The 25,491-nt window shown below is 38.5% G+C and overlaps 2 protein-coding genes across 3 annotated transcripts; one reads left to right on the plus strand and one right to left on the minus strand.

Moving 5' to 3' along the window:
• The first annotated feature begins 341 nt into the window (after positions 1-341).
• LOC122645533 lies at positions 342-24,495 on the plus strand. 2 transcript variants are annotated; one of them, XM_043838845.1, is made up of 5 exons: positions 342-364; positions 20,816-21,000; positions 21,111-21,193; positions 23,985-24,040; positions 24,144-24,495. In XM_043838845.1, the coding sequence occupies exons 2-5, from the start codon at positions 20,829-20,831 to the stop codon at positions 24,220-24,222; spliced, it is 390 nt and encodes a 129-aa protein (XP_043694780.1). In that variant the 5' UTR covers positions 342-364; positions 20,816-20,828; the 3' UTR covers positions 24,223-24,495. The 2 variants fall into 2 exon arrangements, with proteins under 2 accessions (XP_043694780.1, XP_043694779.1); XM_043838844.1 differs by lacking the exon at positions 342-364 and adding an exon at positions 11,013-11,020.
• On the minus strand, positions 12,231-13,402 carry LOC122645532 (zinc finger CCHC domain-containing protein 10). The gene has a single exon (XM_043838843.1). It carries the CDS (start codon positions 13,313-13,315, stop codon positions 12,530-12,532), a length of 786 nt encoding a protein of 261 aa, XP_043694778.1. The 5' UTR covers positions 13,316-13,402; the 3' UTR covers positions 12,231-12,529.
• Positions 24,496-25,491: the final 996 nt, after the last annotated feature.

Genomic DNA, 25,491 nt, shown 5'->3' on the forward strand with positions numbered 1-25,491 from the left:
CTTTTTTGTTTCTTCATTCTCATGTCTTTCCTTTGTAATATTAAATCTTGTCTACTCTTTGTTAAACTCAATCCAAGTTCAAGAGTTATTTCTCATAATTAAGAGCATACTTGTAGATGGAGAACTAGGGCAATTCATCCACTCTCCTTTGTTAATTTGGATTGTGTGATAGGAAAATTTGATCAAACCACTCAGCCTAGTTCTCACTTGTACTTAATGGACCACAGGGTTACAAGCTGATCTTGAATATATTAGTGATGATTATGTATTGGACTTCATCTTACTAAAGCTGATCAAAACCTTAAAATAAAAATGAGAGAATGGATTAGCTATCCTATGTTCACAAAGAGAGAGAGAGAGATGGGTATGTGTAGTTGGGTGTAGGTATTCTCCAAACAGTAAAAATTCAGAGAACTGCAGTGGGTCTGTGTCATTATCCATCTCTCTGCAGGCTATAAAACAGAGTTTATTTTATCCCCTCTGCAAGAGACTACTTGGATGCTAATGTCTCTTGTGAAACCAAAAGCTGAATGAAATTCACATCCACCCAAATTAGTGGATTTTAAACTCTAACGAAGTGCATGAGTAATCAATATGGTTGGAATCTAAATTGACAACTAAGGCCAATGTTATCATTATTTAACAAACATCTTAAGATTCAAATCTAGCCTTAAGAGTAAATTACAAAACTAATTTGATGATCAGCATTGTCTCATGATCTTATGTATATTGGCTGCATTGTGATGTAGGTTGGGATCAGCATGTGGGTAATGGTCACAATTAATGGGAAATAGAGAGAATAGAAGGAGAAAAAAGGATTTTGTAGGGACTAGGGAGAGGAAGAAGCCATCATTGTGAAGAGAGAAGAAATATGGCTGGTAAAAAATATAGGATCTCAGATATTAATTCTAAAATTGATGTTGGATAAAGAAAGAGGAAAAAAAAATAGGATCTCAGATTTTAATTCTAAATTTGATGTTGGATCTCTGGGTTGGCTTCAAATGTTTTTTTCGTTCTTGTTAAGCTTTTATATGTTTTTATGACATGGTTTATGTAGGTAGGTGAGTCTTTAGCTCAAAAGGAAGAACACCTGGGTTTGTTCCCAGGAGATGATGGTTCGACTCCATCACGACTCTCATGTAGCAGTAGCTTCTTATTTCATTTCATATCTTGAAGTGAACTGATTTACCCATCAGAATAGGGTGAGGATTGGGGGAATCTGAACTTTTTTTTTACTTAAATGAAAGCTATTGAGTCATATTGAGTCATACCCTCTATGTTGTCATACCTAAGCACACACTCACCCCCACCCCTTGCTACCCCTACACCTGAACACAACACTGACACAGTCATCCTCACCCCTTGCTGCCCCTACACCTGAACACACACACTCACCCCCACCCCTTGCTGCCCCTACACCTAAGCTCACACTCACACATAGCAATGGCATATTAATAATTTTAGGTTATATAAGGTTGGGTGATAATTGGATTTAATTAATTATTTGAGAACATTAATATGGTAATCGTATTTTTTTTGGTTAATGTGTCTTTACTTTTAAATGTAAGGTTTAGTAACTGACAGACTTAGGGTAACCAAACAGTTATTCGGGTAGATTCAGGATAAATCCAACTAACAGACTCAGGGTAACCAAACAGTTTTTCAAATAGATTCAGGGTGAATCCAATTGACAAACTCAGGGTAACCAAACAGTTTTTCAGGAAGAATCACGTCACAGAATCATGATAACCAAACAGTTTATTTTCTGGAATTACAATTCAACAGATGGTAACTCAAGTGGATGACCATCCACAATCAGACCACATCCAAAAGATTTAGGCAACCAAACATGCCCCAAAAAGCTGAATTTAGGACATACCATTCTGTTGTCACATTCACTAGCATGTAGGGGTGTCAATGGGTCGGGTTGGGCCAACTCTAAGGGCCTTAACCTATAAACCCAAGCCCAGCCCAACCCAACCCAACCCAACCCTGCCAGGGTCTAAGATATCCTCAACCCAATCCGACCCTGCCAGGGTTTTGCCTATCCTGACCCGGCCCTGATTGACCTTGATTGGGTAGGGTTGGCCCTGATTGACCCTGTCCCTGACCTTGACCTTGACTTTAATTTTTTTTTTTTTGGAAATGGTTTGTCTTATGCCTGTAATTTTTACTATGTCAAGGTTGATCAGATTGTAAGTTTCTAGAATTGTCAGCATTGCGATTGTCATATTCCGCCTCTTGCAAGTAAAATATTTTAACTTAATTTGAAGCAGTAAAAATGAACAGCTTATAAACAGTGCACTCAATGAATCTCGTTAGCTTGAGATCTGAAATTTCTCCCCATTCTGCTCTCCTTTCTAAGCTTAATTATGCATGAACAGCAACGTGGAAAGAAAAAGTTTATCAAAAAAAAAAAAAAAAAAAACAGGGAAAGAAAAAACTTGAAAGTCAAAAGATAGAAGATAGATCGCAAGAAGAAAAATAACTGCAATACTACAAGTCTTCAGTAATAAAATCAAACATGTTCATACCATCACACTAACCCGAAGGCCGGGTTACGAAAAGCCACACAAAAAATATTCAATAATCCAAAATAAATTTAAGAAAAAAAAATTATCTAAGAAAAGACATGGATTTGGGTATGTATCTGTTTTCATCTATTAATTCAAAGTTCAAGAGATCTCTGTTTTACATTCTACACCCAGTTTTATCGTCCAACAGTAACATACCAAATCCGACTCCAACAGTACAACCTATTCTCCTTTCATTACCCCCTGCTGTAAGCTTGTAACAACGAACACACAAACAAACTAACAAAAACCCTCGACGTCCACAGCAAAACACTCCTCCCTTCGACTCTCATTCCCACCCAATTCCTTGACCTCAAACCAGATAACCTCTTCAATTTTCACTGAAAATCACCCCACCCATTTGACTTTTTAAAAAAAAAAAAAAAAAAAAAAAACCCACTGTCAATTCCCAGCGAAAACGGCCACCACCCCTTCTTTTTTTTCCTCTGAAACTTCGATCAACCCCTTTTAGGGTTCGACCCAGTGAAAAGACAAAAAAGGAGAACGAGCAAAGAGAAGAGAGCGAGAGACAGAACCAAGAGAGAGATACTGAAGAAGAAGAACAATCAGACATACCTAATTGGTCCAAACTCGCCGTGCAGTTCTCCTCGTCAGCCTTCTCCTCCAAAGTCCAAGCGAGAACGATAAATGAGGCTAATCCAGACATTCAGGTGGGAGAGGAAACGAGACTTAGGAGATCAGAGTTTTTCATTTTCTAAACCAGTTTAAATCCTACGGTTCTAACAAAAACAAAAAAAAATAGTTTAAATCCTACGGTACAAAATAGACCCCAAAAGCACAACCTATATTATATATAATTAATTGGGAAGCAGTTTTTAGGGGAGTGTGGTCTACGCCAGCACTCCCATGAGTCTATCTCTCTCCTCTCCATGTGAAAAGACACCTCTGCCCCCTTATTTAAAGGAAGAGAGATAGACACATGGGAGTGCTGGCGTAGGCCACACTCTCGGACAGAGAACTTTTTCCCTAATTATAATTAGCACAGGGTTGGGCCGGGCCGAGCTGGGCTTAGCCCGGGGTCTAAATCTGAACCCGACCCGACCCTACCAGGGCTAGGGTAATGCTAAACCCAATCCCGCCCTGCGGGTTGAAAAATCAGGATCGGGTCTGGGCCGGGGTCAAGGCGAGTTAGGGCAGGTTCAGGCCGGCCGAACTTTTTTGACAAGCCTACTAGCATGGTTTGAACTTCGATTTATTTGAATCGACGAATTTGTACTGATTTTTTTGGTTTCAGACTGATTCCAACCAAATCGAAATCAGAATATATGGAGGCCAACCCTCTTGCCGATTCTTCTTACTTGAACCTTGCTCACAAGTCATGCCATGGTATCAAGCCATGTCTTCTTCTGTTTTGGTATAAATCATGCTCTTTATTTCCAATTCACTGGTTCAATTCAAAATTTTAATTTTTCCTTGATGGGTTTGATCTTGATTTAGTAGACTTCTGTTTACTCCTTTAAAGACTCAATTTTTTTGTCCTAAACACCAAAATTTTCACACAACTTGTATCGTGGAAGGACGGGAGAAGGTTCATAGATGACTATTAATTTCTTCTACACAATTTTCTATGGTGGGCGTCTAGACTTTTTGAAGTTAACAACTAACAACAATTGTAATAATCTCCTTGTGTTCACACACACACACACCAAAGAAAGCTTCACCCCTAAATTTCTTTTTATAATGTTTGAATTTTCTGATATTACAAGAGAATGAAACTTTATAGATCAAATCTAAAAGTTTAAGAACAAGCTTGAGGAGATCAGAAGCTTATCTAGAGTAGTATACAAGAGAATGGTTCAAGATATCGGTTTCCCAATTTTCTGAGACAAAACCTATATATACTATTGTATTGGGAAATTTAGATAATTTCGATTGGATAAAAAAATACCAAGTTTCGACAAATTTTAACAAATTTCAATCAATCCAATTTCGATCAGTTTTGACCAACCCATGACATGTTCAGTTTTGCCCCAAAAACACCAAAATTCGATCAAGTTTCAACCAAAACCTGGGAAATTTTGATTTCCTGACTGATTGAAACTACGTTGAAACCGAGATTTAAAACCTTGCACAGACGTCATAAAACTTACGTCACCAATACAGTGTCATACACATTCCATTCAAAATCCTACGGAGTTGACTTGGACTTTTGCACTCCCTGAAGTCTATTAACGTTTAGCCATGTGTTGTTATCTGGTAGGTCATTGGAACATGTATCAACAGCCTACAAATACCCTCTATCATCTCTCAAAAACTATAGCTCCAATTCTCTGGCTACTTTTGCTTTGTAACACCGTTTCAATAATTACTACTACTACAACAACATGGCTCAGCAGTCCACAGGTAATAAAAATTTTCATAAGATTTTGATCTGGTTTTTGCTGTTTTAGAGACCCTTTTGTGATATTAATCATGGGTAGTTCTTGTTTTGTTGATTAATGGTTTGTGATTTTGATCTGTTTTGTGGTGCATTCCTGCCCTTGTTTTTTGTTAGCAGTACTGTACCCTCAACCAGGGCAGACCTATCCTCCACCTCCTGAGTCCTACCCACCACCAGTTCTGCATGGATATCCACAGGGACCTTATGTAGCTCCTCCACCTGTTGGTTATCCTTCCAAGGATGGTTATGGAGACTCACAACAAACTCCTCCTCCAGCAGAAACCAAGAGCAGAGATGGGAATGACTGTAATTGGTTAGTATTTCAAGAACTTCTATTTTTTTTTTCTCTGAATTCTAACATTGATGTTTTGTTGAAGCTTTCTTTAATACTTCTTTCCTAATACTTTCTTTGTTACTTGGTTTGCTTTGCAGTTGTTGCTGCTGTCTCTGTTAGATTAAATTCCGTGTGGAGGAAGAATCTCTCTAGAATTCTAAGTTAGATTCTTGAATGCTTTGTTGAATCCTGAAGGTGAATTTGCTTCAACCGTATGGGACCAAATATCTCCTTTAAGACAGCGAGTACGCGTTCAAAACAGTTTATAGTTTCCTCCTCCAAATGGAATTTAATCTATTAGTTTCTAGGATATATGCACTGCTTGAGGACTGATTATCTAGTGAAAATTGGGGTTCACAGTTCCTACACATCTTTATATGTGTATTTTATGGATTGTTCTTGGGTGATAAATAGTGAGAGTCATTTATGTGTATTAGATGTATTCAAGTTATATATATGAACCCATGGCGGATGGGTTTTTTTTAATTGGGGGCAAAAGGTTTAATGTAGCATTGAAAGCCATAGAAATTGCAATAAATTCGAATGTCTTTTCTATTTCTATCACTTTAATTTCTTTAGGATTATTTTTAGAAAAAATGATATTTTTGGATGGTCAAAACTTATTCCCTTTGCATGAATTTCTTGTGTTTGAAAGGTTACTAGAGATGTTTTTGTAATTTTTGGGAACACATTTGGAACATACCTTGTATGTGTCGTCTAGTCTGGTTTTTTTTTTTTAATTGAATCGGATAAAAATAAATATTCAAAACAATTTTGAAAAACAACTAAAAGAAACTCGAAAACAGAAAAATATAAAAATCAAAAGACTGGGACAAAAATGCACATGAAACCACCACGACCATCTCCACTCTCAACTCTCGACTACCACCACCACCGCCACCTTGAGCAATCAAAGTTCATGTAACTGAGTGTGGGGGTATAATTGAGTTTCATGTAACTGACTTTTTGACTCATTAAAAAGAAATATGTACTCTTAGTAAGGTCATTAAGCAATAACAACCCACGGTTTACATTGCAACACTCACGCTCACTCTCTGTTTCTAAATTAGTTGCAATCTGCTTGGACCGATGTAGTTTTTCAGATTGGCTTAAGAATGATTAAAGGTTGGTCCCGTGACCTGATGCCTCTGCATCAGGTGGAGGCCAATAAAAACGTCGATCTAGTTTTTCAGATTGGCTTAAGAATGATTAAAGCTTGGTCCCGTGACCTGATGCCTCTGCATCAGGTGGAGGCCAATAAAAACGTACAGGGGTATTAATATGGATAAAATTTTTTATTTCACTGGGACGGGTGAGAATTGTGTATTCTTGTGTATGAATGTAAGGGCCATGCGACCAGACTGTCCCCCCCAAAAAAAAAACTCTCTTCTAGAATCTCTCTCTACTCTGCCCCCTACACTCGACGTTAAGATGATCACGTCTGTCCAAGTGCACACCAATCTCGAGGGAGCTTCAAAATGGACGATAAGATGATTCATCAATGAGTCTAAGAATATGCATTTAGTTGCAGCTAGATCGGTCGGAATTGGTTCAGATTGGATCTCCTAATCCAATAACGACGTTATGAATCTATCATAATTAGGATTAGAGAGTGTGGATTCTGATTCAAATCGGAAAATTCCCCTAATCCGATTCTGTTTCTGATTTCAATTCCAATTCCTTAAACCAAAATATAAATTGGAGCCAGATACTGTGGCTAAATCACTTCCCACCTATTTGATGGAGATTTTTAGTGTTGGAAGTTCCCCCAAATACACCAAGGATCAAGAGCCACCTGAGAAGAGAAAGCGACCAAAGAGGACCAAAGCTCTCTACAGTCCAAGCTATGATTTGAAACATATATATAATGCAGAAAAAAAGAAACTAACAAAGCGTACATCAACAAGAGACTTGTTTCAGAGTAGTCAAATTAAGCCTTAATCACTAGGTCTGTAGTTGATAATAAACTCAGACATGCTACAGCGACAGAGTAACAAGAAACCTATGGCATTGATCAGATTTCCAATTAGATAATTTGATTCTTGTATTTTTCAAATATGTAAACAATAAAGCTAAGGTTGTTAGGGTTGCTCCACAAAAGCTCCCTCTTTAACAATCTAATTTTGACTCTTTGACAGTTTATCCTCTAGTCGGCAACCCATGCACTATTCCCCCATCCATTCTCAACCGCTACATGTCTTATGTTATCCACAGCCCTTGCCTTGATGATGAACTCCATGTTCATAAGCTCCTTCTTAAAGGCTGCGAGCTGCAAACTTGCAGGCAATGCCGGCCACCATCCGCCCTACTGACAACTTGGAACCTCTACCACTCCCTGCCAGCCTATGGTTTGCTCCTGATAACTTTGTAGTATGGACAGTTTATCCATTCAAGGATTACTCTTGCCTTGTCAATCGCTGCCATAACCACACAGGCTTCAACAACTGCAAGTACTCTTTCAAGCTGCCAGATTCTTGGTGGATTACTCAAAGCCAGACCGGCAGATCAGATTTCTCAATGAATGAAGTGCATGCTGAAGAAGACCCGGCATGGTATGAATTGGACTTGTTATCAGAGGTGATTGCAGTGAGGATGAGAGAGAAATACAAAGACTGTGGCGTCTGTCTTCCGTGAACTTCCCAATGATCCATTTAAGAGCTTCATAGCATCTAGAGGGGTTATTCCTTTGCACCTGTGTGTCACAGAGATTACCCTTCTTTGATAATACACTGGACATCATGCATTCGATGCATGTCTTGAGTAATTTTGTGCCGAGCAAAGATTCAACACCACCTTGTTCAAGAAAGTAGTACATCCAGCATACACATACTACAGCCTTTTTTTTCTTTTTTTTGATAAGAATACACATACTATAGCAAACAAGGGGGGAAGGATTACATTTTCAAAATCAAAAGTATAAGCCAGAGACTCAAGCAATAGTTATCCAAAATATATACAAAGGCAGTAATAAAAACACCATGGCATTTATTAACACACCATCAATTGACAAACAAGCACTGCCATGGCAATCACTTAATGAGTCCTATACAGCCCTGCTGCATACTAAACTGTTAAATTGCAGTTGTGGGCAGCCAGATGCTAGGGGAATCCGGAGAGTTGGGAGCCAATGAACTACGGCAAAACATCTAAGATTATTTTAAGCATAGAATTTGGTTGATATATCCTAACGAAACTAATAGAGGAGATAATTATACGCATACCATTACAGATATGTCCGACGGTAGCTCTAACCCGCCCAGATTACCTTATACCCTGGTTGCATGGCATCACATGATTAATAGAAAGGCTAGATTTGGATTCCATGTTAACAACCAAACCCAAGATTTGGACCTGAAACATGACAGACTGCAAAGTGGAACCTATGCAATCCATTTCATAGGTTCAACCAATAAACTTCAGCACCAAGCTGCAATCAGGCCTTCAAATGAGCATCTTCAAGATTGATAAATTTATACATTATTTCAACATTTGTAAAACAAACGCAATTCTGGAACATAAACAAGATATTTCAGTTTTCTCTAAGATTTTCAACAGCGTGAGGTAGAAACCAGAATTCCTGATCCAAATAGAACTAGGAAGATAGAATAGGAAAATAAATCCCTTTTTAACTAGGAAAGTTAAAGCACAGTAACAGATGGCAAAGGAGTAGTATCTGAATGGAAATTGTAGACTAAGGCTCTGTTTCTTTCAAGTAAAATATATTTCAGGAAAATTAGATATCATCTATAGATTTTATCCTACAATTTTCCGCCATTGATTATCTATAAATTTTATTCTACACTTGTCGACCACCTGTCATTGTTTAGGTTGGGCATAGCAAGGAAGCAAATTAGCGACGACTGAATGAGGAAAAGAATCCAAGCATATGAAGGGAATGGAATCCTCCACAGGTGCCAAGAGTATCAATGACCAAGATTCTACCACTACTTTGGGAAAATAACATCCTGAAGTTCAAACTGGAAGTCATTTTCCAACTTTTTGTATTCATTTCAGTAAAACATTTTCTCCTCCTCAATCCTTGTTGTATTAATTTTTAATTAAAACATATAGAGCCTAGGAGAATCTAAAATCGGATTAGAAATTTAGCCGAAATATCAGAATATATCAAGAAACAGCATTAGGGTTTGATAAAAGAAATTGAATTCCTAGAAAAATAAAAGTCCAATTGGGCTGACAGTAAGGCCCACCCTATCTGTGGAGAGAGATTTCTGTATGAGGTGAAACTTGGCCTGTAGTCATTCTGGACAGAATCTCAAAGTCGGAACAAAAGGCTGTAACAGAACTACCAAGTACTTTCAACCAAAAAGAAAGGGAGAAAAATTAAGGAGTTAATGGAACACATATGAATAGGGTAAATTACAAATTATGAAATAGCAGATTCACGTATTAATTCAGCAGTTTCAGATTACGAGAAATAGCAGAATAAAAGGGATTCAAAAACAGAGAAACAGAATGGATTTGAGAAGAGGAATACTAAAACTGGACCTACTCAAATTGGCTAAAATAGAACTAGAATGGCTCACATAACTACAACATGGATTGTGGAAATTGAAGAACAGAGTTAAAGGAAATAGGAAAATCTGGTCCAGAATCTGCTCATCATAAGGAATCCACCTTAGGGTTGTTGAAAATCCATCCAAGCTTACCACGAATCCAAAAGGTGAGATAAATCAGATGACAGAAATTTTTATTGCTCAATAATCACATTCATGTCCTCTACAGCTGGATATGTAGCTATTTATAGACCTAAAATCCTAACTGATACTCAGATTGGAATAGAAACCCTAATTTCATTAGGAATAAAGCTTAAAACTAAACTCCTGAAATAGAACTTCAGACAAAAATACATAATCTGAAATAGCCTAGATATATTAGGAAACTAAAAAACAATTTAAAGAAAAAAGGCTCCAAGGATCCCAAGGCCAGGCTAATGCCCTTTTTTTGCCCTAATTCTTCACACGGCCACAGCCTGCTGTATCAAGATACCATTGCTGGATGCAATGACTTTGTTCCACCCCATCCTTTTTTTTCTCCCTTACTCTTCATATTTTTCTGGGTCTTCCGACTTTTTTGTGTTCTGGGCTCCTAGATGGACAAAGTAAGTCACCTTGCGACCAAGGTGGAGCTCCCTTCACTAATATGATTTGTATCACCAAAACATTTTGTTCTGAACATGAGAAAATCAAGCTCAAATTAAAATTTAATTCCATGGTCTGATAATACATACAGAGCAGAAAAAGAAACAACATTGCAATATAGCAATTTTTTACTAACAAAACAAAGACCTATGAAAACAAATACCGTACCTCTGGTTATTATGGAGAAAATTAGCAAGAGAAAGTATTAGCTGAGCAGAAGTGTAGACTATTATACCGAGAAAAATAAAATCTCACATGTTGAAGAATGGTCCCAGTGCATCTCTCAGACTGCTCCCTGGCCATCTTAATGTATGGTGCATCTGCTTACAACAACCTTGTAGCAATACAGATATACTACTGTTGCAGCAATCGACAAAGATAACTTGATAAGAACTGCTCACTGGCCATCTTAATGTATGGTGCATTTGCTTACAACAACCTTGTAGCAATACAGGTATACTGCTGTTGCAGCAATCGACAAACATAACTTGATAAGTAAAATACATGAAAACAGACATACAAACAGATGTGAGCAAATGATCGAGAGAGAGAGGTATATCTACTTACACAGAGTGATGTATGATGTATAAGATCTCACTCTTAATCAATTTGATTAATGCAAGCAAAGATCTCCTAAAGTTATCATTTAAACCCATCCACTGGGTTGCCAGCCGGCATGCTCAGAAATCCTAAGTGATATACTCTCAAGTCTACATGCTGAATGATGCAACTGTATATAGACGCAGACATCCATCTTCAGTCCTTTACAAAAACATCACACCCTAAGAATCCGGTCCTAGACAAAATGCATCTTCTGAGGTCTTGTACATCCTTGCCCCTTAAAATCCTCTACAATAGAAATCACAAATAATTATCTTGAATTTGATGCTCGTAAGAATGACCAATGCTAACCTCACCCAATACTTTCCCAAGGTTCTTGCCACTCTTCAAAATGTGAAACTCGCGCAGAAGCAAGAAATTTCAGAAAGAAAACTAAACCGAAAAGATTAAACTAATTACATAATAAGCAGAGATGGTAGTTGTATTCTACAGCTTTATGATTAATATTTAAAAGATCAGTAAATTGAAGTGGTTATCAAACGTTTAAATGCCATTATGCTATGCAAAGTGATGCATCACAAATAATACATCATTTCTTTTTCTAGTACAACAAACAGTTGTTATCAACAGATTAAAGTCATTAAAACTTTTCTCTAAGAATTAACTAAATTTTTTCACTTCAGAATATAGTTACACCAGCCACCATGCGAGGAGAGAGTTGCCTATCAAATACAAGCATTATTTTCAATCATAAATGCTGCTGTGCTTGACATAGTAAAAACTAAGGGTGACAATCAATTGGTCTCGCCTTAAGACCCCAGCCCTGTAGGTCTAGACCAAGACTGATCAATCATGTAATCTGTCTCAAGAGTCCAGAATGAAAACCTTTATCAAACAGTCAGTCAGTCTCAGTTAATCGGTCTCGATATTAGGTTGTATCTGACTGGGACTGACTGATTACCTGCAAAACTTAAACCCCTAGAAATACATGAGACCACTGAATGGTGGGTTGGTTCGAGTTTAAATATCAGTCTTGGTTGGTTTAGTTGGGTCAGGATAGGATTTGATACCCCTATTAAAACAACAAAAATATAACCAACCACTGTGCTCCTCCAATCTAAGCTTCAAACCATGTTACCAAAAAAAAAAAATCTAAGCCTCAAACCTTGAGCAGAAGGATCCAAAAAAAAAACCCAATCTTTGATAAACAAAGATGGTAGAAACCTTTTGAAAATCAGACATAAAACAATATGAATATATTAAATTCAACCATCATTCCATACTGGCATCATCACAATATTTCATAAGAAAGCTAAGAAGAATATAAGAAGAGAACATAGTTCTTAATTGTTACATCAATAAGAGATTGGCACAAGAGCATAGAACAAACTTCCTCCTACCAAGAACTAACAGAGATTCAGATGTCTATCAGGTATAAACTGGAATTTAAGAAAGCAAGTCAACAAAATCATATTCTCTCCTTTCATCATACGCAGCCTCTCTAATGCTTTCTACTGTGCCTCTTACTCTTCCTCCTGCTGCTCTTCTTGTCAGAATCAGAGTCTGAAGCTGAATCAGAATCTGAGTAATCAGAAGATGAGCTGGACCTCCGGTGCCGCCGCCTCTGTTTTTTCTTTCTCCTCCTCCTACGCTCTTCTTCCGAATCCGATGAGGAACTGTAACTCGAGCTACTTTCACCTGAAGAATAGTCCGACCCTGTTACTGATGATGACCCACTATCAGACTCAAAAACGGAAGCCTCACTGCTCTCACTTCCAGAGTCAGAATCCGACTGGTGCTTCCTCTTGCTTTTCTTACTACTACTCTTTTGGCCTTTCTCCACCTTCGGGATATCTGGGTTATCCAATTCATACGAAACACAGAGTTTCATTTTCAACTTGGGATTTTTAAGTTGCTGTGTCCGAGACGGTCTTGAAATGTAAACCCTTTCATTCTTGCATTCATATGTCCAGTGGCCAGTTTGGAAACATTTCTGGCATTGTGAAGAAGTGCCACCAATGGTTGACATGGAGGACTTAAGGTCTTTCCTCTCACCTAACCTGACTGCTTTTTCAGTGCTCATCAGGTACATTTGTCGCTTTGCTTCTTTCCTCTCCTGCCATCGGCTTGGCCCTTCTTCCTTCTGGCCGTAAGCATTTACATTTCGAGCTGCAGCTGCGGCAGCACGTTCGGCCTGAGCACGGCTCAAACCCTTTGCCGCTGTCAAAGCAGCAGCTTTGATTTTCTCAGCGGCAGCCTGAGCTTTTTCTTCTTTCTTACTCGACATATTCTCACAAAACCCAAATCAACAAACGAAATAAGCTGACAGATTCCCCTTTGGCGAGATGAAAAATTAGCTGCCTAAATCAAGATAAACTCACTCCTATTCCTTCAAAGCCCTCGAATCAAATTTGACTCCTGCACTCCCATATTAACAAGCAAGTTTCAGCCAATATTCAAAAGTTAAAAAAGCAGAAAGGAAAACGGAAAGAAATACACGAGACTGGAAAATCCAACGAAAACCCTTCAAGCAAAAACCGCAGCCATTAAAACCTAGAGGAAACCACGAGTGTCACAATTCTCAACCAGAAAACCACCCACCCTTCTGAAAAAACAATAAAAGAACAAGAGATTCCAGATCCAAATAAATCATTATAAGCTACGGGTCGTAAAGCATAGGTCTAATGGAATCGAGCTCGGAAACACTAAATCAAAACGATAACGGCAACTTTCCAAGCTGAAACACAAAACCCTAGATCTCATGAGAAAGCTTTCTTAATATTCGAGTTACAGATTTGGAAAAGAAAAATAGAGAACAAAAAGATTAACGTTGAAGTAATAGATCTTCGAAGGAAATACCTGCAAGAACTCTACGTTGAGCATATCTGGAAAACCTAACGACGAGTGAGACTGACGAGTCTCGAATGGCCGAGGTGCTTAGACCGCTTCAAGCGTCCTCTCGTAATAAGGAGAGCGAGAGCGGGAGCGCGGAAGGGAGTGGGAGGGGGAGCCACGAATCATTTAGGTCCGGTACTCCAATTCGATACTTAAAGAACTGTCGGACCGGTTGATCCAATTATGTTCATACTTTTTGGACCTAATTATATTACCCTCTCACATCATCCAATAAAGAAATTTGATGGGTTTTTTTTTGGTTTTTTGAATATTTAAAGTGGTACCCAATTTATTTTCACCCATGGTGAATCCTCATTGGAGCTGCAATAGGGTCGGGTTGGGCCCGGCCTTTTAAAACCCTAGCCAAACTATGAGCCCCTTAGCTAGGCCTAGGCCTAGACCAACCCGGCCCTGAGTCAGAGCCAATAAAATCCAATCCTGACTTAACCTTAGGGTTAGGTCAAACTGACCTTGATTGGCCCTTATCATGGGGGTAAGGGAGATATGCATGGGCTAGTCAAGCTGGGAAAGGGAGATGCATGGGTTGGCGAGGTAGGGAAAGGAGATGCATGGGCTGACCAAGCTAGGAAGAAGAAGAAAGAAGATAGAAAAGGGAAAAGAAGCACACAAAAAAAAAAAAAGAAGAAAGAATAGGAAGAAGAAGATAGGGTTGGGTTCGATCAGGTCGAACTCAACCCAAGGTCTCGACCCTGACCCAGCCCGGCTCTGACTCAAGACCAGAAATTCCCAACCCTAACCAGTCCTCAAGGCCAATGTGTCTCAACCCAGGCCTTGGCCGTCAGGGCCAAATTTGAACGCCTAATGCTTACCATGAAGACCTGATCGTTTGATTAATATGAGAATTTTTTTTTCTTTCACAATAGGAGGTGTGAGTTAATGATGACACAAAATTCTAATCAAAGAATCACATAACCAATGGTGAAGGGATTCTTCCTTCTCTACCAAAAAAAAAAAAAAAAAATGAGAGAAAGGAATGCACATGAAGGCCGGGCCATCAACCATTCATAAATAAGGAGAGGATTGTTTTGATATTTCGAAAGGATTATTGTCCTCATCCAAAGGTTTTAAGTACGACCATGCATGAAACCTTTTGCCAAAAACAAAAATTTAACCCTTTTAAAATGCATCCACCACTCAATATATATGCAACTTCGACTGCCCACCTCTAGGCTCAAGTTGTCCTATCAATCCAAGATCTTAAGGTTTTTATTTTTTATTTATTTATTTTTTTTAAAGCAAATCCTTTAGCAAATTAACAAAGATTACTGAAATCAGAACTTGTCCCCCACATTTTCCTAACAGACTGAGTAGTTCTTGCTCTATTAGCTAATACATGAGGTGCCCAAATTGCTGCAATTCCTATTTTATACATACAAACATCCTCAAAAAAGATTAAAAATATTATATTATATTATATAAAAGATGGAATAATTTCCATGGCTAGTGTATGAAAATTTTTCTTCTTTAACCGTAACAACAGCTTAGCAGTATCAATTCATACTTCTCTGCACTTGATGTCCTGTTCTATTGCTTCATGGAGTCCTTCAATGACCCTTCCTTCTGCTTCATCACCAAACTCTACATATCCATAATCAAAAGGGAAAAAAAAAAACAGAATTTCCATTTTCTTTTGTTAAAATTGATGCATAGTCAATTTCCTTTTTTTTTTTATGATAAACCAACCAATTTCTTTTCTTTCCTTCTTAAAACTCCCATCTTGTGGACTCAAACTTTGGAGAGACTCTGGAATAGAAGGACCAAAGGATTTAGAGGGGCTGGGTATCAAATGTTATGAAGGGTTGGGTAACAGAGCAGCAGATTTTTTTTAATTTATTTATCTTTTTGAAAAAAGGTACATAATACTTGCTACCGTAATTCGGAACAGTAAGTAGCACATCAATAGTCATGCAACTAAGATTCAACAGGTAAACACAATGTAATGCATATATATGAATGCAAAATCTTGTTGTAACCAAAGTTGGTAAGAAAAATAAGTAAAAAACTTTACTATTTTGCCCTTCTAGTTTAACACATTTCTTCTTCAATGGGGATAAAATCATGTCATTTTCACATGTGTACTTAAAAAACATGCAAAATAATGACATCTCTTAAAAACAATATAATGGTACGTCATTTTCAAATTATTTTGAAAACCATTTTTTACCCGACTTAAAGAGCTTCTGAAAATAAGAGAAGGGACAATCAAAAGAAGGTTACAACTTCTCAATTTACAGCCATTTGTCTAAACATTCCAAAAAGAAACAATTTCCAGTCTTTTAATTCAGCTTCTAAACCTTTCTTATCCTACCATTAATCAACTTGCTAGCTGCATATGGTATGAATGATAATAATGATCTTCTAATTAACCTTCATACATACTAACACTGTTCTGCTATCATCCATCTATCATCTATGCATTGCTTTGGGAAGGGTGGGTGTATAGGGTAGGTGCATGCATGTTACACACACAATGTGTTGGTTTGGACAAGTTAAACTGCAGTTGCAGACAACCAGATACTAGAGGAAGCGAGAATTTAGGTCAGAAATGAATCAAGAAAATTAAACATGTAAACATGTAGGGATATTTTAACCAATGACAGACTACAAAGTGGAATCAATTCAATCCATTTCATAAGTTCAAACTATGATGAGCTATAATTTCCTTTCACAGACTTCAGCAACCATGTTGCCATCAGCACATTCAAATGAGCTGTTACTTCAAAACTGATACATTTTCTCAACTACAGAAGTTGGGGGTTCAGCAACTATCATCCCTCTGCTGGCTTCTGATGAGGATGAATCATGCAGGTTTGCACACATTTTCCTCTTCCATAAGTAACACAGTGCCCCTTTTCATTTATAATTGAAAAATAATAGGGTAAAATACACGGACTTCCCTTGAGTTTTGCCTTAAATACACGTACCGCCTGAGTGAAGAATAGGTACACGTACCTCCCCTGAAAGCCAGACGTTGTAACACTATAGTCCATTCTGTCACACCTCATTAAAAAATTCCGTTAGTTGTTGCCGTGGTGTTTCCCCAAAATTTTAAATGGCCAAACTACCCTTAATGTGATGTAAACTTATCAAATTGCCCATGAAAAGCTAAACAAAATGGGGACGAAAAGAGAGGGAAAATTATGGCCAATTATATAATCAAATTATGTTTTATTTATTCTCATAAATAAAAAGAAAATTAACCAATTAATATTCCAAAATATTGTCTTATACAATTAAACTCTTTAATTTGTAAATAAGACATTCCACTAATCCAATATCTTATAATGAGGTATAGGATATGTAATTAAATACTGTCAATCCCCAACTCATTGTAAAGTCCATTTTAGAGATTCTGTGATTGTGATCGGACGCCCGAAAAATATTTTAAATAAATTTAAATACTTAAATAATTATTTTTCATATTACAAAATAGTTTTGTAAAAAATTTATAAAAATGACACTTGTACTAGATTTTTGTCCTATCCATCACAGACTTTCTCTCTCCTTGATATTCCCGAAGTAACGGCAATGGATTCCATGTTGAGCATCTCTCTCATTAACAATGTGTGATCACGTGTCCAGCGCGCCGATATATAGTCCGTAGGACGTCAACCATTAGCTTACCAAAATAAATGACTCAGTACTGCAACGAATAGGATCTCTCAGGTCAAAGGTCAAATGATAGGTACGAATCTCGTTCTCACACAACTAGTAGTAGCACATGCGAGACTTTTACCAGATTTTTTTCTATACACACAGTATGTATACCCACATTTATGCACCGAAAACTCATTTCTGGTAACATACAATGTGACGACCATCTGAACAGGATGTCCGGTCCTGTCCCTAGCCGAGAACCGTTTTGGGTAAAAACTCATGGAACAACTTACAAACCCAATAAAGATATATGTCATGCGTAAAAAAAAATAACATTTTATTATTAAACCGGGTTTGATGGACACATGTCCAACACTTTCGACAGGGAGCTCTATCAACATGTCCTACACACATTCAATGTGTGCCTGTTCTTGAAGGCTGAAGCCTTATTTTCTCAAGAAATTTGTTGTATATTTTCAAACAATGGGCTTACATAATCCAAAATCTGAAGAGCTTCAATTATCCTTTTTTGTTGAAGAGTAAGTTATTAGTCTTTATGTCCCTACATGCAGGATAGATTTGTAAGAGAGATTCTACGTAACATGTGGAAATTCCTAAAACTTCAAAAATTATGTATTAATTTCAAGAAGAATAGATCAGTCACCATGTCAAAACCTTATTTGCTAAACATTATATTAAGAAGGCCTTGCACCAAGATGGTTGCTCAGTTGGCAAATACCAACACCTTATAATTAAGAGGTCATGCGTTCAAATCTCTTTGAGGCCTACGTATTTGGAAAAAAAAAAAAGAAGGCGTTGCAATGAACGTGGCACATACAATATGAATTTTTATCCTCTGCTGTCCGCTGCCCGGATAGCAGAGTGTTGTCCCCTCACATGGGTGCAAAATGACGATTTACCCACCACATACATATAATATGGGAGAGGGATTGCAATATCTTCCCAGCTTGAAGCAAATGTTGCACCATGGATCTCAAGTGTAAAATTTTTAGATATCTAGTTGTGTGCTAACTTGTCCATTGTTTTATTAATTTTTTCCATCTGTCTAACCATCATTCTCGGCGGAAAAAAAAACCATCATTCTCAAAGTCCTATATGATAATATCATTTTGCAGCTTTCATGGGAAAATTATCGCCCCCAGTACTGGGGGCGCTGCTGTGCGCATCGTACGGTGCAGCAACGCCCATGTGTGTACAGTGGGGCCCACTGTGCACACATGGGCGCTATTGCGCCGCACGATAACTACTTGCTAAAGTATCTCCTTTTGCTCATGTTGGAGAAGTTAGGACTATCACCAAGCAATATATACTAAGAAGGCACATGCACTCCTTTGAGTGTTAATAACACATCTGAATCATCCTCATTTCCAAATGTTTCCTTTCAACAGATATAATAACTATGACGACTCTAATGATCGATCATAGGCTGCTTCAAATATAACAAATCCAAAGTGAGTGTTGTCCTTCTTTAGAGCTGAAAGCAACATAAACATAATACATGACTGACACAATGTTATGATCATGGGTAGATGGGTAATTAGCAGATAAAGGTAGATGGATAATTTCATTAGATAGGGCTTTATATAGTAAGAAGATAGACAGGAAAGAGAGAATTGATATATTTCTTATGCTCTTTACAACGATCCTCTTACTATATAAAGCCCTATCTAATGAAATTATCCATCTACCCATGATCATAACACACAAGAACAATTAATAAATTTAGGAAGGTTTTCTATTTTTCAAGTTCTACTGGTGAAGGGTCTAATGAAGAATATGAGTATTGACGTGGCCATTTGATTGATGGAATAGTAACTGGTCTCGATGGCTGCGAGTGTTACTTCTGCTGAGGAGAGTTTGGAAGGTCAGAGCAGTGGGGTTTCTTTTAGTGCTACTAAGGGAGTTGCTGCCGGGGCAACATCCCATTTTAGGGGTGTGCCTTAGGGAGTTGAGAGTGTGACTTCCTGTGGTGCTACTCAAGTCACTACTATTGTTACTGTGGGGAGGTGGAGTGCTATATTCTGATCGTCATCTAGAAATGTAGTCTGCCCAAAGTTGATTGAAGAAGAGGAAGTGCACCTCTGTAACAATACACTTCTGGGGTACTTTGTGGGTAAAAGACCCCCATTCTATATGGTTAGAGATTCATTGCTAAAGCAATGGAAGTGTGGGGGGAGAAGTGAAAGTTTCTATGTTGGAATCTGGTGTTTGTCTTCTCCTTTACCTCTGATGATGATAAGTTCAAGGTCATTGAGAGGAAAAATTATCCTCTTAGGTTCTCTGCCAGGTACAGTTCCCTAGTAGTGCCTCTAATAAAAGGGGGGTGGACCCCACCCAAGTAGTGTGTTCGAGCAGGGGGTAAGGTCTTCATTTCCATCCCCCTATGAGAGGAACCAGACGAATTGTACCGAGCAGGAAACCTGAGAGTATAAAGATCCAACCTAGGTTTAGGTTGATCCATTTACTCAATATAGCTTTAACAGGTATGCTGTTGTGGAAAACCCTCCATAGGGAGATTTGGCTCCTGTCCTGCAGTGGCGGGAGCTAGACCATGCAACCCAGTTAAACGACACCAAAAAAAGGGGTGGGGTGGTCATTTCACAGGTGGGTCCCACCTGGGCCCCACATGTGAAATGACCACCCCACCCCCTGTTTTTAGGTGGTTTTGCTGGGCTGAACGCTCCAGCTCCCGCCAGCTGCAGACGGGGCCGGATCCTCCATAGGGTGGCTCTGTCTGTAGTGGCGGGAGCCGGAGCGCCGCCCATGGAAACCACCCAAAAACGGGGTGGGGTGGTCATTTCACATGTGGGGCCGGTGGGACCCACGTGTGAAATGACCACCCAACCCCCGTTTTTGCTGTCGTTTAGTTGGGAAGGACGCTCCAACTCCCGCCACTGCAGGACAGGAGCCAAATCCTCCATAGGGACTCTTACCCTTTATTTCGTTTTAGCCTTTTTGAGAATCACGGTTCATTTGGTCAAAATTGAATTCAACCAGAACCAAACACTTATGGTTCAACCGGGGGGTCGGGTTTTATGAACTATGTTCTGAAATGTTTTGCTTTTGGACTTAGACTTTGGGAGGACCGAGGATATGGAATCCACTCTTTCAGAATCACCTATTCTTCGCTCTTAAGCAAAGATAGCAAACCGCTACAGTCAGAATAAGAAAGAGAAGAGGAGCAATTTACCGTTTGAGCACAGGCCCGCAAGCAGGAAGCAAACAGAGAAGAAAGTTTGATTTTTCATCGGAGAAAGAGAGAGAAAATGGCCTTACAGTGGCTTATATTAACGTACGTGGTGGCGGCTGAGGCAGCAGCGGCACTTCTGCTGACCGTTCCGGCACCAAATGTCTTGAAATCTCGCATCGTCTCCCTCATATCGCTTATCATCCAACCCGCCATAGGCATCGTTCCTTTCGCCGCCTTCCAGCTCTTAGGTTCGTTATCTCTTCCTCGGTTTTATCTCCTAATTAGGGTTAGGGAATTTGAAAATTAACCGAGATGGTTCTTTTTTAATTGGTTTCGTTTTGGGTGTGATCCCTTGCAGACATCTACTGGAAGAGCGAGCACCGTTTAATGTGCACTTCAGAGGCTTGCACTGCCACAGAGAGGGACCGATTCGAAAAAGCTGTAAGTCAAAATTTTCGGTTCATGGTATTTGATCTGAAATACAACGTTAGGAATTGTGTATTCTCGAGGGGAATTCCATAGCTTACGTTTGATATAAAGTTACTCTTGTGTTAATCACCGAAGCCTAGAAGATTTTTTATATCAATTAGACCTGGCTGATACTAGAGGGAGTTATTCAAAGGGCTAACCAATGGGCCTGGCTGGTTTCTTAGGCATAGGCAGTTTTATGATAGAGAGTACAGCTTATGAAAGTTGAAACTGATCATAGACAATTGAATTTCACAATGTTTTATTATTATTACCAGATAGACATAAATGGGTTACAGAAAATCAAGCTATTGAATTATTCGCTTGAAGCAAAAGAAAATTGGTGGTTGGTTGCTTGGCCTAGAATGCTTACCCTGGCATCTGCCTTATTTCAACCTGCAAGACAATATTGGAATATCTGTATGTTGTTCATCTTCCAGCTCACATTTCACACCAATTTATGGTTAGGTCTGTCTTCTATATGGCCAGCTTATTTCCTTTTGCATAGTAACCTACCAGCTCATCGTTGGGGTGAAGTTGTAGCCTTACTGGCTCTGTGGTCTTTCCATCCAGCATTCCTACTAGCGTTTAAATTTGTGAGCCATGCCAACATACAACCTCTTCCATAGGAAAAACTGGGAGTTGATGAATTTTAGGCCATGTATTTCTCTAATAATTATAGGTTAAAGCTCTATATACATTACTTGAAGTTCCTGTTGTCAAATGTGGTAACCTGAAATTTCAAACAAGGAATTGTGATATTTTCACTGTCAAGTGCTTGAGCTAGTTCCTGCAAATAACTCCAATTACTTCTTAGGGAGTTGGTGAGAAAATCTTACCATTTTATTATTGTTAGTTTGCCAACTGGAGCCCCAATATGGTTTGGTGGAAAGAAATGAATCAGCTACATTAAAAGGAGTGATAGCCTAACCTCTTATGGAAGCTTTAAGAAGGATCCTTTTAGGCGTCACAATGCCTAATGAAGTATAACATTTCGCTATTTTCCACTTGACAGTACTTTTGGTAATTTACTAAAATTTTGAATCAGAGTTCGAGTTTCTGTTCAATCCAAGTCAGTCAGGTGTCAAAACAAACCATTAAAAATCCAGGCCTACGAAGAGGGTGCACTGGATTACGAGGAGGTGTATTGCTAAGTGATTGAATTTGAGGCTGAAATTGACACATGACCAATCCGGACCTTGACCTTCCTATCCAACAATTGGAATAGCCAACATCATCCTGGAAGTAGGGGCATTTGCTGTCGGGTGTGATTTCAGAAGATCCATAGTTTTTCCTGCTTAGAATTTAGTTTCAGGCTTTCTCCTTTTCTAATAATGCTTGCTTCTATAAATTTGGGTTTCTTTTTTGTTTCCTATATGTATAAACGCATAATATTAATTAGAACCCATCTTGGTGGAAGGAAAAGTTGTGTTAGTATAACGGTGGCTGGTATGGGGACCATAATGGTTCCTAAAGCAGTCCCTTTAGCGAAGTGTCGTCCTCTCAATTTCCACAATCTTCTCTTACCATAATCTCTAAAATTCCAAGGAAGGGTTAAGTACCCTTTTTTTTTTTTTTTTACTTCAAGCCTCCACAACAATATTTTGATACTTTGGGGTTCGAAGTTATCTTATCTAATGCAGGTTCACCCTGTTCCACAACAATATTTCGATTCTAGGAGCTTGGGATGGGTGAGATCTAAATCAGAGAAATGCTGTTTTGTGATCTTAATAGACCTGACTGGGGTCCTTGCTCAGCACTCTTATCCGATCCAGGACCTAAATTCATGGCTTTAATGTGGATTGAACTTGGATATTCATGTTTTTATATTTATGCTTTCTGAATGGTGATATATAGCAAGGATCTGGAACTGAGCTGATTTTCCAGCAATTACCAATACTTGAATCCAACCTGGATCTAGATTTTATCAGATGCTAACCCTGAACCGGCCTTATTTTTGTTATTTTAGGTGAACAGATCTCATCTAAGATCCTGAGGTTGTATTTGGATATGGAAATGGATCATATTTAATTGAAAGTTGTGACTTGCTTTTGGAATGCTAAACACTAAAGGTGGTCAGGTTTTTCACTGGGTTGGCTTTTATTGGGCTGGGCCGATGGTTTTCAATGTTTGAGTAGAGTTTCTTAACAAACTCTGAATGCATCTTTTGAGCCATCGCATAAGAGTTAGGCTTATGAGATAGAGATGGGTCTGTGAGGTTTACCAGGATCTCTGAGAGGGAAGGGAGAGGTGTGACAGCAGCGGAGCAGTGAAACAAAATTTGCTTCGGGCTCAGCTTTGAGTGTTTAAGTATTTGGTAGTTTCTTTCGGTTTATAATAGAAAATCATCTCATTTCATCTGAGGATGTCAGTGAATTTGCTGAATCATGTTAAGTCTTGGTTTCTCTACATGTTTTATTTTATTTTCTTATTGATTCTTGTTGTAACTGTATTTTGGGTGCATTTACCATTGCAACAGATTCCATGATCTATGATAATGTTGTTATTGTTGTTTTGTTTGATCGTTTCTCTACATGTTTGTTATTGTTATTACTACCATATTAGTTGCTGAAGGGTTTATTGGTTGATACTTGGTAGCTTATGAATATAGAGTCTACTAGATTCAAGTTTTGGCAAATGTGGCAGAGTGTTTTCTTCTTGTACCCGACTTCTATCTTGAACTCATGGATTACTTTCAGACGTCCATTCCCCTAAAAATTGCTATTTTCATTAACTGATGTGAGCTATATATGGTGTTGTGCAGGTATACAAATCGCAAAAGAATGTTATTCTGTGTGCATCTGCATGCCTTCTTTATTGGTAGGTGTTGAACACATTGAGCTATCCTGGTGTTCTCAATTGTAGTAATTCTGTATTTATGTGATATTTACATTTGAACTTGTCTGTTTTGATTCTGGTATAGGTGTGTGTACCGCATGTGTAAATACTACAAGGAACTTCAGAAATTGGAGGAAGTTGTGAAGAAATACAAGGAACAGTAGTTGGCTGTAAGATGTGTTTTTTTTTTTAAAAAAAAAACTGAATCCTCAGAGATAGTCTTGTACTCTAGTTATTACCACTTTGTAGACGCTTATGTGGAGATCACTATGATGTCATTACGCTTATCTTTTTCTGTAATAGATTCAGTTTGAGTTTGTATCACCAATGGATGGGTCTTACTTCAATGTTTCCATTGCTACAAGTTTCATTTCTTCTTTGATATAAATCTATACAAACGTAATTGAATGTAGCAAAGGATAGCAATTTCTCATTTGTAATTTTATGAAACTTTAAGCAGAAAGTAGAAGTCGGATTATTCTCATACTCTACATGATTGGGAAAAATTATTACATTAATCGTATAATATTGGAATTGTCATTTGGAACCAAATCATGCTTTGGAATGTGGTCAGTCATAAACCCTCTTTTAACTTTACATGCATCTTTCCATTACTTAGCTTATCCAATGTCTTTTAAGTTTTTCTTACTTTCCTTTCCCTTTACGAGGATATCAATTTTTTACTATTTTGTTTTTGAAAGGATCCATGTAGCTGATCCCATTTAGTTGGGATAAGATTGGGTTGTTGTTGTTGTTTAGTACGTTGACAAGGTTACAAGTAGGAAAATTATCGCCCCCAGTACTATTGGGGGTGTTGTGCGCATCGTGCGGTGCAGCATTGCCCATGTGTGCACAGTGGGCCCCACAGTGCACACATGGGCGGTGCTGTGCCGCACAATGCGCACCCCAGTAGTACTAGGGGCGATAAAGGTCCGTTAGAAGTAAGCGTGTCAAAAACCTAAACCGAACTGGTAAAATTGGGCTGGTCAGACCTATTTGAGCCCGATCCAAACCGAATTGAGGACTAATCGGTTTGGCTTTGTTCCACGGGTTAGCGCACAATTTGGTTTCGGCTCGGTTCAGGCTAAACCGATGGGCCACCGATTTGCCCTTTCGACGAACCGATAGGACGAACCGAATGCTACAACTAACCCCCAAAACCCTAAAAACACTACCTAATCCCTACCCAAAACCAGCTTATACCCTGGTTTCAAATGGAACCGAGCCGAATTGAAATCGATAGCACTAAATGAACTGAACCCGAGTCCAACCCGAATTGAAACCGAGCCTAACCCAAAAAGTCTTTATTGTTCTAGTTTCGGTTTCCCTGAAACCCACACCGAAGCCGAAAAAACCAAACAGAACCGACCAACTGAATTTTCTAAATCTATTGATAGAAGAAGTGAGTTTTCAAATATGTATTTGAAAAATAA

The sequence above is a fragment of the Telopea speciosissima genome, chromosome 11 (genome assembly GCF_018873765.1).
Source record: "Telopea speciosissima isolate NSW1024214 ecotype Mountain lineage chromosome 11, Tspe_v1, whole genome shotgun sequence".
Lineage (NCBI taxonomy): Eukaryota > Viridiplantae > Streptophyta > Magnoliopsida > Proteales > Proteaceae > Telopea > Telopea speciosissima.

Coding starts and splice junctions, on each gene's coding strand:
- LOC122645532 (XM_043838843.1), bottom strand. CDS start 13,315: ATGTCGAGTAAGAAAGAAGAAAAAGCTCAGGCTGCCGCTGAGAAAATC.
- LOC122645533 (XM_043838845.1), top strand. CDS start 20,829: ATGGCCTTACAGTGGCTTATATTAACGTACGTGGTGGCGGCTGAGGCA. Junction 21,194..23,984: donor GGGACCGATTCGAAAAAGCT/GTAAGTCAAAAT, acceptor GGTGTTGTGCAG/GTATACAAATCGCAAAAGAA. Junction 24,041..24,143: donor TCTGCATGCCTTCTTTATTG/GTAGGTGTTGAA, acceptor ATTCTGGTATAG/GTGTGTGTACCGCATGTGTA.